The following is a 17,158-nucleotide window of genomic DNA, read 5'->3' on the forward strand; positions in this document are numbered from 1 at the left end:
AAATAGGTCGCAGCCTAGCTGGCATGGGGGCGTAATAGCTTGCCCATGAGGCGCTGAAAGGTAGCTGGGGCCCCATGTAGTCCAAAAGGGAGGACCTTATATTGGAAAAGACCCTCTGGTGTAGAGAATATAGTCTTTTCCTTTGCATCTTTGGCTAGGGGAATCTGCCAGTATCCCTTTGTCAAGTCTAGGGTCGTCAAGTACCGGGCATTACCCAGACTGTCCACTAGTTAAAAGTCTATGCAGGGTATAGGGTAGGCATCAATCTGGAATATCTTGTTTAGTCAACGGAAGTCGTTGCAGAACCTCGTGGGGCCATCAGGTTTGGGCACCAAAACTATGGGCTGGACCACTGACTGTGGGATTCTTCGATGATCCCCATCTCCAGCATTTTCCTTACTTCCGATTTTATTTCTTCCATTGTGGCTGTCGGCACCCGGTAGGGCCTGATTGTTACTCTGGCCCCAGGGTTCGTGATGATATGTCCCAGTTGTGTGACCCGGCTTTGTCAAGAATACGTCTTGATATTGGGCGATCATCTCAGTTACCTCTTTCTTCTGGGCTGTTAGACCGGGAGACACCCTCACCTGTTCAGGGGTTTTGTTCTTTCGGTATATGTCCTCTTGAACCACTGTGCATGCCTCTCGGGCATGCCAGGGTTTCAGAAGATTGACGTGATATATCTGCTCCAGTTTTCAACGTTCTGGTTGTTGCCCCTTATAATTTACTTCCCCTATGGGTTCGATTATTTCGTAGGGCCCTTGGCACTGGGCCAACAGCTTACTTTCAGCCATGGGTACAGTACCATTACTCGGTCACCAGGTTGAAACTGTCAAACCTTGGCTTGATGTTTGTAGTAGGTTCGCTGGGCCTCCTCTAGGTGCTTCCTCACTATGGGAGTGACCTGGGCTATCTGATCCCTCAACCGTAGCACATGCTCTATGTTCTTCCCCTCACTGCGTTCCTCTTCCCAAATTTCCTTGGCAACGTCCAGGATGCCTCGGGGGTAGTGTCCATACAACAGCTCAAAAGGGGGAGAATCCGGTGGAAGCTTGGGGGACCTCATGGATGGCGAACATGAGTGGTAAACCAAGGTCCACAGGGTCTGGACATGGAGCAGGGAACACAGGTCCTTCGTCAGCTTGGGTATGAATGGTGTTTCCTGATCTGTGAGGATTTCTTTTGGTAGCCCTACCCAGGCAAAGATTGCTACTAGTTCTTTGGCAATGCTCTTGGAGTCTGTGTTTTGTAAGGGGACAGCTTCTGGGTACCTGGTTGCATAGTCTAGGATGACAAGCACATACTGGTGGCCTCTGGTCGTTTTCTCTAGTGGCTCCACAAAATCCATGAAGATCCGCTCGAACGATGATCGGCAGGGGTACCAAAGGGGCTCTTAGATGTGGACGAGGGCTGCGCAATTGACATTTGGGGCAGGAGGCACAGTACCGCCGGACATCTTCATGTAACCCCAACCAGAAGAACTTGTGTAAGATTCACGCCTGGGTTTTCTCCACCCCCAGGTGCCCTCCAAAAAGGTGACTGTGAGCGAGGTTTAATATTGCCTTCTGGTGTTTCGGGGTACTAGGAGCTGGTGTACCTCTTGCGCCTGCATTTGCACGACCTGGTATAGGAGGTCCCTCTTGATCACAAAATAAGGCCCTGGCCCATGGGCCTTTCCCTCTACAGGTACCCCATCTATCTCAGCCACCTTCTTCCTGGCGTTCTCGTACCTTGGGTCTTCCACCTGGTCCCGTCCAAAAGTCTCTCTCCCGGGACTTATCAGCCTGAACTCTCGGGATCTGTCTCTGCCCTCTTGGTCAGTTCCATGAGGTTGGGGTTGGAACCGGTCTCTGACCCCTCCTCCGTCTTGAGACCCTCCCCTTCGGTTGCCTGTGTATGTCTGCCTACACAGGTGGCCCTCTGTCCCTGTAGGAAGATTCGGGTACCCAAGGCCTTGGCCGCCCTTCTTTCTCTCTTGGTCTTCCTGCCTTTCCCCGGGTCAGGGAATAGTTTGTGGGACATTTCCGTGAAAAATGGGAGGTGACATTCTGCCGTGAAAGTCTCCCAAAGTTCAGGGAGCTCCCTTCCCTCCAATACCTCCAGTGGGAGCAAGTTTCCAAACCCGGAGAAATCTTTATCTATAAGCACGGGGTATGGGAGGTTTGGGACTACCCCTCCTTTCACTCTGGTGACATTTCCCTGAATTTCATTTTTCACTGGTATGATGGGGTAGTAACTAACAGTCCCAACCCCATACTCTTAGCTTGCGTTAACTGGCTGCACTTTACTAGTTTACCCAAAATTAGGGTGATAGCACTCCCCGAGTCTACGAGTGCCATGGTTTCTACCTCATCCAACTTTACCTGCCTTGTATATTTATGTGGGATGACTGCGACCCCTACAAGATTGAGTAGACTGCATGGGTCTGCCCAGTCTCCCAGGTTACGCTGCATGGGGTCTATGATGTAGGGGCACTGGGCTGCTATGTGTCCCCACTCCCCACAGGCATAACATCTGTATGGGCCCTAGGCATTCCCTGGTCTCTAGGTTTGGACAGTCTAATGTCACAATCCTCTTCACCCTTAGAGCTCTGACTTTTTGTGGCTGCCGGTGGGCCCTCAGCCCCTCTCTTTTTCCCCCTGGGCCTTCCTGTGGGCCCCGTCGTCCAAGCTCTGAGGCTTGCTGCTGCTAGTTTAACCCAGGGTGCCTCTTCCTTAACTGGTTGGGTCAGCTCCCTCTCTGTCCTTTGCCTCTCTACCAGTGCGATAACCTTGTCGTAGGTGGAGGGTTCATTCTGGCTTACCTGGGCGTGAAGGTCTGGCGGTAGTCCCCTCATGTATCGGTCAATAACCAAAACCTTGAGTATCTCTTCTGGACTCTGGGACTCGGTTCATAACCACTTTCATGCGAGATGGATGAGGTCATATAATTGCGACAGTGGGGTTTTGTTTTCCTGGTACCTCCACTTGTGATACCACTGGGCTCGCACTGCGTTTGTTACCCCAGATCTGGCCAAGATCTCTGCTTTCAGCTCGGAGTAGTCTGCCTCAGCCTCTTCAGACACATCATAACAGGCCTTCTGGGCCTCCCCACACAGGAATGGAGCAAGGATGCCAGACCACTGTTCTTAGGGCCAAGCCTCCCACAGGGCTAGGCTCTCAAAGGCCAGGACGTACACCTCTACATTATCCTCCTGCGTCATTTTCTGCAGCAAATTGCTGGCCCGTATGAACTGCGTCCCATCATGGCTGCAGTTCCGCTCTGTAAGGGCCTTTATCTGGTTTACCAGTTCCCGCAACATAGCATGGTCTTGAGCAGCCTGGTCCATCAGCAGGTGATTAGTCTCTTGCTGCAGCCATACTGCCTCCTGTTGAGCGGCTGCCTGGACACAGGTAGCCTCCTGCTGGGCGACCGTGTCTTGTATCAGTGCCCGCACTATGTCCTCCATTGTGGTGGTAGGAAAAAAATAATAACCCCCCCCTTTTTTTTAAAAAAACCCAACACCGTTCCGCTACGTAGTGCGCCTAATCCCACCCCTGACACCAGTGTGACAAAGTTTCTCCTCTGCCTTGGTGGGTCCTGAGCTTTTTGGTGGATTTGCTCGCCTCAGAGGTTCATGGCAGCCCTCAGTTTGTCTGCTTCTGCTAGAGGCTCAAACCTGCTGTTCACTCAGCTAACATCATCACTGGCCAGCATGGGGGAAAATGGAGAACAATTTCCACAGTCTCTGTTGTTCCACCTAGTGGGTTGGGGACAGGCCAGATCCCTTTCCAAATTAGACCTTCCCTTCTGGTGTTGCTCACACACCAGGTCAACTCCTCCGGTGTCCAATCAGGAGTTGGACGGATGGGGGGAAGCCGGCCTGCCCTCTGCACTGGGTTCCAACCCAGGGCCCTGTGGATAGCAGCTGTCTACAATGTCTCCTGTATCAGCTGCATGACAGCTACAACTCCCTGGGCTACTTCCTCATGGCCTCCCCCCCAGCACCTTCTTTATCCTTACCACAGGATCTTCCTCCTGAAGCTTGATCACGCTCAGGGACGGTGCAAGGATATTTCGCGCCCCAGGTGAAACTTCCACCTTGCGCCCCCCTCTCCTTCCCCCTCCCTTCGTACTGCTTCACTACAGTACAAAGTGGCAATGACAATATCAATATGACAAATCTCAACAATCTACACATGCATATTCGCACACAAACATATACACTCAAATACTGAAAATACACATACAGTTGACACAAAGTATTAGCGAAATGATGCAGCAGCACTTGCTAGAGCCTTAGATCTGAAACAACTCAACAAAAATAGTTAGCCTCAGTCGACAACCTCCAAAAACTAGTCAACTTAGCATTATAAACAGCCTGTCAGAACCAGTGACGGCTGCGCACGACGAGAAAAATGACGTGTCACACACACACACACACACACACACACATTCTGGGGACCCAGAGGGGGAGGTTTCCATGTTTGGTAACTATAATGCCTCATGGTGCCCGCTTTTCTCCGCATTGACCAGCTGTGGCTCCAAATGAGCACTTCCCATAGAAATCCTGAGATGGGTAAACTGCCCCAAGAAATTTAAAAGTGTCCCGGGCCAAATGTAGAATAAGGGGGGCAGGCAGGGATCTCCGAGGCTGCTCGCTGTGGGGGGGGGGGGGCTGGGCACCAGTTAGAAGGCTGCCAGGGACACACAGGGAGGCAGCGGCAGGTACCCAGGTACCCTCAGGCTTTGGGCAAGGAGTCCCGCTCCATCCCCGTAGCGCCCGCCTGCAGCTCCCATCTGGTCTCGCCACAGCGCTGCTCTGTGAAGGGTACCGCCTTAGGGGGACGAGCTTGGCCCACTTCGCAGGCCCATGGGGGCTGTGCTCCGCCCCCGAGCAGGCCAGACCCCATGCTCCCCACCCCGGAGGGACTGGCCCAGCTCCCGCCAGGGCCGGATTAACTTTTTCTGGGCCTGGCACCAAACATATTTGTGGGCCCCGCTGGGAAATGTAGCAGCCAGGGGCAAGAGCACAGTGGGCAGCTGGATTTGATTTAAATCATGACTTAAATCACCAGTTAGGAAGACTTGATTTAATCATGGGTTTCTACATAAAAGTGAATTCTTGTTGGTTGTTATAACCTTAATACATATTCTTCACAACTCAGAAATAGATGTAGGTTTCATTTTTAGAAGATACACACTATACATTTTTAAATCATGATTTATTTTGAAAACTTTTCAGATGAGTTTTACAACTATATCAGAAAATGAATGATCGTTTGGTTATTTCATTTATCAAAGATAATTGAAGCAGATATTTATGAAGTCATTGGGAGGTGAACTATCTCGAATTCAAGAGGTTAATCATTAATATTTGCAGGATTTTCTTGCCAGGCTGTATTAGGAGAACACCACCAGACAGATATTTACATTGTTTTATTTAACTAAAACAACAATGTTAAGTATTCTGGATTTTTTTCTTCAACAGCAAACATAATATTTTAACAAAAAAGCATATGTACCTCACTTCTCACAATGATCTCCAGACTTCTTCTCCTTGTCTATTCTGCCCCCAACAATCTTCTATTCATTGAACTTTTTGAAACTTTTTACTTTTTACTTTGAAAGAGAGGTAAGGATTGCCCAAAAAACAGAAGGCTGGCATTCAATAAATTTTTAAGTTGTAAACATTTAAAGTGCTGTGTGGCATTTTCCTTCCCTCCTCCACCCCCCCCCCCCCCCGGGCTACCTTGGTAGACATCCCCCTATTTGTGTGATGAATGAATAAAGAATGCATGAATGTGAAGCAACAATGACTTTATTGCCTCTGCAAGCAACGATTAAAGGGAGGAGGGGAGGGTGGTTAGCTTTCAGGGAAGAAGAGTGAACCAAGGGGCTGGGGGGGGGGGGGGGGTTCATCAAGGAGAAACAAACAGAACTTTCACACCATAGCCTGGCCAGTCATGAAACTGGTTTTCAAAGCTTCGCTGATGCGTACCGTGCCCTTCTGTGCTCTTCTAACCGCCCTGGTGTCTGGCTGCGCGTAACCAGAAGCCAGGTGATTTGCCTCAACCTCCCACCCCACCATAAACGTCTCCCCCTTACTCTCACAGATATTGTGGAGCGCACAGCAAGCAGTAATAACAGTGGGAATGTTGGTTTCGCTGAGGTCTAAGCGAGTAAGTAAACTGCGCCAGCGCGCCTTTAAATGTGCAAATATACATTCTACCACCATTCTGCACTTGGTCAGCCTGTAGTTGAACAGCTCCTGACTACTGTCCAGGCTGCCTGTGTACGGCTTCATGAGCCATGGCATTAGGGGTAGGCTGGGTCCCCAAGGATAACTATAGGCATTTCAATATCCCCAACAGTTATTTTCTGGTCTGGGAATAAAGTCCCTTCCCGCAGCTTTTGAAACAGACCAGAGTTCCTGAAGATGCGAGCGTCATGTACCTTTCCCGACCATCCCACGTTGATGTTGGTGAAACGTCCCTTGTGATCCACCACAGCTTGCAGCACTACTGAAAAGTACCCCTTGCGGTTTATGTACTCGCCGGCTTGGTGCTCCGGTGCCAAGATAGGGATATGGGTTCCGTCTATGGCCCCACCACAGTTAGGGAATCCCATTGCAGCAAAGCTATCCACTATGACCTGCGTATTTCCCAGGGTCACTACCCTTGATATCAGCAGATCTTTGATTGCGTGGGCTACTTGCATCACAGCAGCCCCAACAGTAGATTTGCCCACTCCAAACTGATTCCCAACTGACCGGTAGCTGTCTGGTGTTGCAAGCTTCCACAGGGCTATCGCCACTCGCTTCTCAACTGTGAGGGCTGTTCTCATCTTGGTATTCATGCGCTTCAGGGCAGGGGAAAGGAAGTCACGAAGTTCTATGAAAGTGCCCTTACGCATGCGAAAGTTTCGCAGCCACTGGGAATCGTCCCAGACCTGCAACACTATGCGGTCCCACCAGTCTGTGCTTGTTTCCCAGGCCCAGAATCGGCGTTCCACAGCATGAACCTGCCCCATTAGCACCATGATGCATGCATTGGCAGGGCCCATGCTTTCAGAGAAATCTGTGTCCATGTCCTGATCACTCACGTGACCGCACTGACGTCGCCTCCTCGCCCGGTATCGCTCTGCCAGGTTCTGGTGCTGCATATACTGCTGGATAATGCGTGTGGTGTTTAATGTGCTCCTAATTGCCAAAGTGAGCTGAGCGGCCTCCATGCTTGCCTTGGTATGGCGTCCGCACAGAAAAAAGGCGCGGAACGATTGTCTGCCGTTGCTCTGACGGAGGAGGGGCGACTGACAACATGGCTTACAGGGTTGGCTTACAGGGAATTAAAATCAACAAAGGGGGTGGCTTTACATCAAGGAGTATTTCAGGCAGGACTTCTCGGAGGGTTCCAATAAGAAATGGTGCACCTAAGTAACTGTTCTTATTGAAACAAGCAGGTTGGTCTGGCCTCTGATTGATACATGGCTAGATTTACCTCGCTGCACCTTCTCTGTGAGTGACTGCAGTGTGACCTAAAGGAATGAGTCCCCTAGATGGGGGAGGGAGGGAAGCAAATGAGTACAAAACAAATCTGGTCTATTTCTTGTTTTGATCCACTCCATCTATCTTTTACATCTTTGGCTGGCAGCAGATGGTGCAGAAGGATTACAAGCCATCCACATCTCATGGCTACTCGGCAAAAGATGATGCAGTAGAACTGCTAGCCATCCTCATCTCTTGCCTGCCCGGCAGAAGATGGTACAATAGGACTGCTAGCAATCCGTATCGCCTGCCTGCTCACCATAAGATGGTTCAATAGGACTGACTGCAGGACTAAAGAGAATGACCTGGTCAAGTCACTTCTAATGTAGCCCCTGCACCCATGTCTGCCCAGGCGCTCCTGGCCGATGTGGCCAGGAGCACCTCGGACATGACGATGACGGCTACCAGTCCTACTGCATCGTCTGCTGCCACAAGGCAAGGGGTTGCTGCTATTGTGTAGCAATGCAGTACCAAGTCTGCCAGCACCCAGGAGACATACGGTGATGGTTACCTGAGCGGGCTCCATGCTTGCCATGGTATGGCGTCTGCACAGGTAACTCAAGAAAAAAGGTGCGAAACGATTGTCTGCTGCTGCTTTCACAGAGGGAGGGAGGGAACGGGGGCCTGACGATATGTACCCAGAACCACCCGCAACAATGTTTTAGCCCCATCAGGCATTGGGATCTCAACCCAGAATTCTAATGGGCAGCGGAGACTGCGGGAACTGTGGGATAGCTACCCACAGTGCAACGCTCCGGAAGTCGACCCTTGCCTCGGTACTGTGGAAGCGCTCCGCCGAGTTAATGCACTTAATGCACTTAGAGCATTTTCTGTGGGGACACACATACTCGAATATATAAAACCAATTTCTAAAAAAACGACTTCTATCAATTCAACCTAATTTTGTAGTGTAGACATACCCTGTGTACACAAATTTGCAGATGGACAATAGAGTTAAGGTCTGTTATTTCTCACCTCTATACATTATTTATTTAAAAACATTTTTGCTGTTAAAAAGAATGTTACCTCTGGAGACACAAATCCACAGTTTCAGAAATGCAAAACTAAGCATCTCTGATGGTATCTTCTAGATTGAGCACTGAGTCCCATTGGGTAGATAGAAAAATTAACCTAAATACAGAAGCCTGTGGAACCCCATAAGATTGGGTCCCTAATCCATGAACTATTAGAACTCATTTACAAAACTTTTCTTAAACATTATGAATATATTGTCTCATATTATAGAATTAGAATTTATAATCCCTATTCCATGATATAATGTATCTTAATTAAAATGATCTTTTCCCCTCACAAATCCAATAAAAATATCCAATTTTTTGATTTTTTTTAAAGTCATTGATTTTTATCCACTCTGACAGCTGGGCATGGTGGGGGGGAAGGATTGGTCCCCAGCTGGAGTGAGGCAGGGGCCAGGGGCAAGAAGAGCATAGTGGGTCATGGGGGGAGGATTAGTCCCTGCTGACTGGAGCAAGGCAGGAACTGGGGGCAAAAGCACAGTGGGGCGGGAGCTAGGGTTGGTCCTTGGAGCAAGGGATAGGCTGGGAGTAAACTGCAAGAGCAGCAGGGCTGGGGAGAGGGTAAACAGGATCCCCCCCTCACCCCTGCCCACATAGAGCACGTACCTACCTTCTCCCTGGCTCTGCATGTTCTCTTTGTCTCTCTCTGCACCGAGCTGAGGGTGGGGGTGCAGGGTCTGGGAGGGAGTTAGGGTGCAGGAGCAGGCTGGGGGTTGGGGTGCAGGGTCTGGCCAGGAGCTCGAATGAGGGAGGGAGCTCAGGGTTGGGGCATGAAGTTTGGGTGTGGAGCGCTTACCTGGGGCAGCTCCCATTCAGTGCAAGGGTTGCAGGAGCTCCTGTTTGGTGCTCAGGGTGGGGTTGGGGATGGGCAGGAGTCAGGGCATGAAGCGGGGGGAGGGGGCTGGGTATATGTGGGGGTGCAGGAGTCAGGACTGGGGGGCTGGGTGTGTGTGAGGGGGGTTCAGGAGTCAGGGCAGAGGGCTGGGGGTGTGGGCTAGGGTCATGGGGATGCTCCCAGCCCCCTGCCCATAGCGGCTCATGGCAGGAGGCTGGAAGGGATCTGCCCCAATTCCACCCATTTCCCCAAAGCCCCGCTCCTGCCTCTTCTCCGCTTCCTCCCTCTCACCGGCAACAGCTGATCAGTGGCAGGGAGGGTGAGGGAGTGAGGGGGGAGGCGGGAACCCAGCATGCTGGGGGAAGAGGCAGAGGAGGGGGGTGCTTGGCTGCCGGCACAGCCTGCCCTGTTGAAGCAGGACAGAGCCCCGAGAGCCGCAGCACCAAGCTTCTGCCCCCGCAGGGGAGAGTGGGGGATGGAGAAGAGTGGTCGCCTGGGCCCCTTTGGAGTGTGGGCCCGGTACCATAGCTGGTGCCATGGTAAATCTGCTACTGCCCACGGTGCTGACCCACCCGCTGCAGTGAAAGCTGAGCCCGGTCCGGGCCCCGCCCCGCCGGTCCGTCCCCTGGCTCCGTGCGCTGCGGGGCAGCCAGGCAGCGACCATGCTCGTCAGAGAGAAGACAAGTTAAAATGTAAAAAAAATTTTGGGGCACCGCTTTTTGGCGCCCCCAAATCTTGGCACCCTAGGTGATTGCCTAGTTTGCCTAACGGTTGCACCATCCCTGATCACGCTTGTACTCCTCAGTCCTCCAGCAGGACACCTTGTCACTCCCTGCTCCTTGCACACCCTCCACTAACTGATGGGAGGTCCTTTTTAAACCAGGTGTCCTGATTAGGCTGCCTGCTATAATTGATTCTAGTATGTTTTTAGTTGGCTCCAGGTGTCTTAATTAGCTTGCCTGTCTTAATTGGTTCTAGCAGGTTCCTGGTTGCTCTAGCGCAGCCCCTGCTCTGGTCACTCAGGGTACAGAAAATTGCTTATCCAGTAACCAGTATATCTGTCTTCTACTACTCTGCTGTACCCAACTGGCCTGGGTCTATCGCAAATGGTATACCATGCTATGTAAGTGCATTGGCAAGTGACAAAGTAAGCACTGGCATTGACACTCAAACAGTGTTGTGAAAACAGGTGGGTTTATTAGTCAACTGGAACGGGGTTGGCCTTGGCCAGTCCTTTTCAATGATTCATTCAGACATAAGCTGCTAGGCGTCGTTTACACCTATGTTTCTTTGCCTCACCCTGAGAGCAAACAGTCCTTCTTCCACCCCCCCAATATAGGGGAAACTGAGGTGCATATAGGAGTCATAAAACTATTTCAGAAAATTCCTGTATATATAAACTAAAGCCCCTCGTACCGTGTTACAGTCTTGTAACATTAAAGATGGTTTGTAGAAAGATGTAAGTAGGACATTTGCTATGGAGAGGCACTTCAAAAAAAGAGTGTTCCAATGGGGTCTACAGTAAAAATACCAGATTGAGAAGCTAATAAAAAAAAATCTATTATGTAGCTAAAAGTGCTGGAGTGTGCTACTGGAGCCAGCTTCACCATCACAGCTGCCAACCCCACCATGTCCTGGGACCCTGGATCTTCATCCTGATAATTACATCACCCCCACATTCACTGACTGAAACCCTACCATCCCTGGGATTATGGAGCGTCTCTCATATCTCTCTCGCCTCCCCACTCCAGCATATACCCTTTTCCTTCCCCACCTTATTTCTTCTCTTTCCTCTCTCTTTTTGTCCTTCTGCCTATAAGAGTCTGGCTTAGCCAGCCAAGACTGCATATTTTGCAACAGTGGTGTAAGGCTATGACTAGAAAGAGGCAACTAAATGAAATGCCCTAAACAGCCTGAGGTTGGTACATGTTTCCAGTTCCAGGTCTCAGAGTGGCCAATAAGACCATGTGGTGTGCCTGTGTTTTTCCAGCCACGAGATTGCAAGTAAAAGTCAACACCAGAAACAGAAGCTGCATTTTCTATCTTGCTGTTCTCTTCGCTCCCTGTTTCGTATGCTTGGCTTTTTCTATTCGGAAATCGGATCAGACTAACAGCAGCAACAGCTCCAGCCCAGCTCTACTAACTTCTTTTCTTTTCCTCAAAAACACAGTTATTAGCATCTTTGATACCATTTTGGCTTATACAATTAAAGCTTTATATTAACATTTGTGATAACTGGGCCTATACATTTATCCTAACTGTAAGCTCAATTTTAAAAAGTAGGTAAAAGTTTACAAACAGTCACAATAACCAACAGTAACAAATGTTAATAAAAAGTATAACTCCCTCCCCCCAAAAATTAAATTAGTCCAAACAGAGGAGCCTACTAATATAACTCAAAAACTGTGTTAAAATCATGCTTAATAAACAACCAAAAATAAGTGAACCAAAATTAATATATCAAAAACTATGCCTAATTAATAAACAAAATAACACGAAATGGGTTGTTCCACCTGTGACATCCTGGCACCCCATATTCCCCATTGTCATGTAATTAGGCTGTGTATGTTTTACTGAAACATGTTGTGAGGTTGAAAACGCCCACAAGCAGCCTTTCAGGTATAACAGTAAAAAGGCCAAACAATGTTAATGGCTTATTGAGGAAATGCACACCACAATAATGATAATAATAAGTAAATAAAAAGTTTTTGTGGTCTGTTCAAAAGTATCTGGCTGTACCGATTTGGCCCATGGTCCACCTATTGACTATCCCTTCCCTAGACTGATGTGGATGGACAGATATGTTTTAAGATTAGAAAATAATTCAATTTGCTTAGAAATCAAAAGATTCTCATTGCAAATGTCCCAAATGAAACACAAAATATCCATAAAATGGGGTAATGGACCCCTATATCTGTACTCAACGCAACACTAAGCTAACATCATTCAGTTCACTTGAACACTTGCACAATCTAATGTAGAAGAGGGGCTGTTTATTGCATGTACTTTAATTCAAATTACACTTCTCTTTCATATCTACAGATACAAAGACACTTGGTAATACCTAACCATCTACTATGCTATGACTGCTGCTCATTACACAGAGCTTAATAGTGTCAGTATTACCCTATGCTTCCCCTCTCTCTGTTTGTTATATCCACCTATTCTCTTGGAGTAGACTCAGTGTTTACATTATATGTGCACACAGTGCTTAGCACAATGGGGTCACTATCCCATGCACTGCTACAGGCTGGGGACAGACTGGCTAAGCAACAGTTCTGAAGAAAAGGACCTGGGGATTACAGTGGACAAGAAGCTGGATATGAGTCAGCAGTGTGCCCTTGTTGCCTAGAACGCCAACGACATATTGGGCTGTATTAGTAGGAGCATTGCCAGCAGATTGAGGGAAGTGATTATCCCCTCTGTTCGGCACTGGTGAAGCCACAACGGGAGTATTGTGTCCAGTTTTGGTCCCCCCACTACAGAAAGGAAGTGGACAAATTGGAGGGAGTCCAGCGGAGGGCAATGAAAATGATCAGGGAGCTGGGGCACATGACTTATGAGGAGAGGCTGAGGGAACTGGGCTTGTTTAGTCTGCAGAAGAGAAGAGTGAGGGGGGATTTGATAGCAGCCTTCTATTACCTGAAGGGGGATTCCAAAGAAAATGGAGCTCGGCTATTCTCAGTGGTGGCAGATGACAGAACAAGGGGCAATGGTCTCAAGTTGCAGTGGGGCAGGTCTAGGTTGAATATTAGGAAAAACTATTTTACTAGGAGGGTGGTGAAGCACTGGAATGGGTTACCTAGGGAGGTGGTAGACTCTCCATCCTTAGAGGTTTTTAAGGCCTGGCTTGACAAAGACCTGGCTGCAATGATTTAGTTGGTGTTGGTCCTGTTTTGACTGGGGACTGTAATAACTCATGTCCTCATGGCACAGAGGGAGACCTGTAATACACACTCACCAGAAGGTTACACTACCACAGTACTCATACTCCTAGAACATATGTTATGTATGTTACACAGTTTTACAATGAATTTTAGAGACTTTTGCCCCCCCTTCTGAGTCTAGAAAGCAGCCTTCTTTAGGGGCAGGAGACCAGGCACTGAACCCCTCCCTCACTGACAACTTGCTGGCTATAACCATGCTTGTTTCAAGATGGCCCTATCTTGCCTCTAACAGTAGCAATGGAGTGGAGTTTTTGTGATACTAGCATAAGGCAAAAAGAAAAGGAGGACTTGTGGCACCTTAGAGACTAAGGAATTTAGCTGAGCATAAGCTTTCGTGAGCTACAGCTCACTTCATCGGATGCATTCAGTGGCAAATGCAGTGGGGAGATTTATATACACAGAGAACAGGAACAATGGGTGTTACCATACACACTGTAAGACATACACATCTCGCTGGGATGATTTAGTTGGGGATTGGTCCTGCTTTGAACAGGGGGTTGGACTAGATGACCTCCTGAGGTCCCTTCCAACCCTGATATTCTATGAGAGTGATCAGGTAAGGTGAGCTATTACCAGCAGGAGTGTGGGGGGGAACCTTTTGTAGTGATAATCAAGGTGGGCCATTTCCAGCAGTTGACAAGAATGTCGGGGGGGGGGGGAGAGGGAGATAAACATAGGGAAATAGTTTTACTTTGTGTAATGACCCATCTACTCCCAGTCTTTATTCAAGCCTAAGTTAATCGTATCCAGTTTGCAAATTAATTCCAATTCAGCAGTCTCTGGTTGGAGTCTGTTTTTGAAGGTTTCTTTGTTGACCTGTAATTGAGTGACCAAAGGTCTGTAATTGAGTGACCAAAGAGATTCACGTGTTCTCCAACTGGTTTTTGAATGTTTTCTTCAACAACAAAACTTCAAAAACAGACTCCAATGAGAGATTGCTGAATTGGAATTAATTTACAAACTGGATACAATTAATTTAGGCTTGAATAAAGACTGGGAGTGGATGGGTCATTACACAAAGTAAAACTATTTCCCATGTTTATTCCGCCCCCTCCCCACCCCGCCCCACTGTTCCTCTGACATTCTTGTCAACTGCTGGAAATGGCCCACTTTTTTTTTTTCTTTACTCTGAAATTTGTGGTGGATCTGTTTAGCTCTGACCTATGCTCTGTAATATAATTACCTTTACTCTTTGAATGAAGCTGTGGGATGAAGAACAAAAACACAACTTCAGCTAACATCGTGATGCTGGTCCCTTTCAACTTCTCACTGATCTATTCTACTGTTTCCTTTGACTGATACACTTTAGCACATAGCCTGTAATTTACCCAAATTTTGCAGGGTAAGATTATGCATTGTTGTCATACTAGGGTCTCCCAATTTAAGAATATAATCTGCACATCTGTCTTTGTTCAGAACTGCTACTGAAGGATGGGAATTGTTTGTGTGTACTGTGGGGAGCATATATGTTCTTTGACTGTAACCTCTTTTTAGGTGCAGGGACCATCTTTCTATGTGTGCTACATAGAGCTGAGCCCACATCTGATGCTCAAATAAATAATAGCAGTAGTGCAAAGAACATAAGAATATAACAACTTAAGAAAGGCCATACTGGGACAAATCAATGGTCCATCTAGCCCAGTATCCTGTCTTCCAATAGTGGCCAGTCCCAGATGCTTCAGAGGGAATCAGCAGAACAGGGCAATTATCAAGTGGTCCACCCCTTGTAGTCCAGTCCCAGCTTCTGGCAGTCAGAGGTTTAGGGACACTCAGAGCATGGGGTTGCATCCCTGATCATCCTAGCTAATAGCCACTAATGGACCTATCCTCCATGAACTTACCCATTTCTTCTTTGAACCCAGTTATATTTTTGGCCTTCACAATCCCTTGGCAAAAAGTTCCACAGGTTGATTATGAAGTGTGTGAAGGAGTACTTCCACATGTTCGTTTCAGACCTACTATTAATTTCATCAGGTGATCCCTGATTCTTGTGAAGGGATGAATAAAACTTCCTTATTCACTTTCTCCACAACCTTCATGATTTTATAGACCTCAATCTTATCCCCACTTAGTCGTCTCTTTTCTAAACAACAATCCAGTCTTTTTAATCTCTCCTCACATTGAAGCCATTCCATATCTAATCATTTTAGTCCCCCTTCTCCAATTCTTATCTTTTTTTAGACAGGGTGACCAGAATTGTATGCAGTATTCAAGGTGTGCACGTATCATGGATTTAAATAGTGGCATTATGATATACTCTGTCTTATTACCACCTATCCCTTGCCTGATAGTTGGTAACATTCTGTTAGCTTTTTTGACTGCTGCTGCTGCACATTGAGCAGATGTTTTCAGAGAACTATCCAGGATGACAGCAAGATCTTTTTCTTCTGTGGTAGGGTAACAGCTAATTTAGACCCCATCATGTTGAATAGACTTCACAACAAACACCAAATAAAGCATCACTTACAAGTTCTTCACATCAGTAATTCCTCGAAAGGCCTTCCTTGGGATTCCTTGAATTTGGTTTTCACTTAGATCTCTAAACAAGGGAAGAGGAAAAACACATCATATTAACAAAGAGAACACATTTCCCTAAACTGCATTGAGATAACAGAATATAACCAGTTTGGCAACTCCAGACTTGTTCGACTTTGGCAAAGAAATCCCATTATTTCCTTTATAAAAAAAAAAGTGGTGGCATTTGTTAAAAATGGCTGTACAAGTAACAGAACTTCCACCACATCTCTAAATGTGTTTTTTTAGGGCTGTCATATCAATCAGTGCGTGTGAATCACTACCACGATATTTGCAGCACAAAAGTGCACCTCAGCTTTGTAATCTTTTAATTTTGGTGCAAGTGCAGCTTCTTCCCATTTCTCCTGTGACCTGATATTAATCTACCTGTTTAAAAAGCAAATACAATTGATACATTATCTTAACAACATTTTAAAATGCTGGGCTTTCCTATGATCAGATCATCAATTTAGGTTGACATTGATAGCTTAACTGGGGTCTGGATGAACAGAATCATAGAATCAAAAAATTTACTCAAATTAAATGCAAAATAAAACAAATACAAATTTGACTGGTTTTGCTCAGAAGGCATTGTCCTGCGTATCAATGAGAAAGATGACATTTGTAACCTGCAGTACAACACTTTAAGATGTGTTCTTTGCAGATCACTCTCAAATTTCTTTGCCCTTAAAGTGTTACAGAACTTTTGTAAGTTGGACTTTTAAGATTTGCATTAGAGGCGGCCCAGGCAGCAGTGCCAATATTTCAGGTTGCCCAACTTCTAATATAGGTTTGTCTACACATCTGCTGCGAGCATGTTTCATGGCCGGGGTCGACAGACTTGCTCAAGTGGCGCTTGTGTTAGCACACTAAAAATAGCCACGTGGACGCTCTGGTTCAGGCTGGAGCTTGGGTTCTGAAGCCTCCAGAAAGGGGCGAACTTCAGAGCCAAAGCTCCAGCCCAAGCCTGGACATCAAAACATCTGCATAGCTACTTTTAACATGCTAGCCTGAGCCCTGCTGGCATAAGTCTGTGGACCTGGGCTGTGATATTCACTCCCAGTAGCAGTGTAGACATACCTTATAAAACCCATATTCATTTCCTTATTATTTTGCCAAACTATATCAGTTTGTGTTGAAACTATTAACGCTGGGTGCCTGACTAAGGCTGAAATTCTGAGGGATCTTTCAGTTAAAATTGTTCAACCACTTACAGGAACAAGATAGGGGAAAATAAGTGTTTTGCACATGATTAAAAATTCTTACAACTGTTTTGTTGAGACAGTCCAGAGCCTCTAGG

At 47.3% G+C, this 17,158-nt stretch overlaps 1 protein-coding gene across 1 annotated transcript in view; it reads right to left on the reverse strand.

Moving 5' to 3' along the window:
* The window catches only part of SLIT3 (slit guidance ligand 3), an 801,478-nt gene that overhangs the window by 342,115 nt on the left and 442,205 nt on the right, over positions 1-17,158 (reverse strand). The window contains exon 5 of the mRNA XM_073355953.2: positions 15,812-15,883. Coding sequence (XP_073212054.1) covers positions 15,812-15,883 — 72 coding nt within the window. The remainder of the gene's footprint in view (positions 1-15,811; positions 15,884-17,158) is intronic.

This window comes from Lepidochelys kempii, chromosome 8, assembly GCF_965140285.1.
Source record: "Lepidochelys kempii isolate rLepKem1 chromosome 8, rLepKem1.hap1, whole genome shotgun sequence".
NCBI classification, from domain to species: domain Eukaryota; kingdom Metazoa; phylum Chordata; order Testudines; family Cheloniidae; genus Lepidochelys; species Lepidochelys kempii.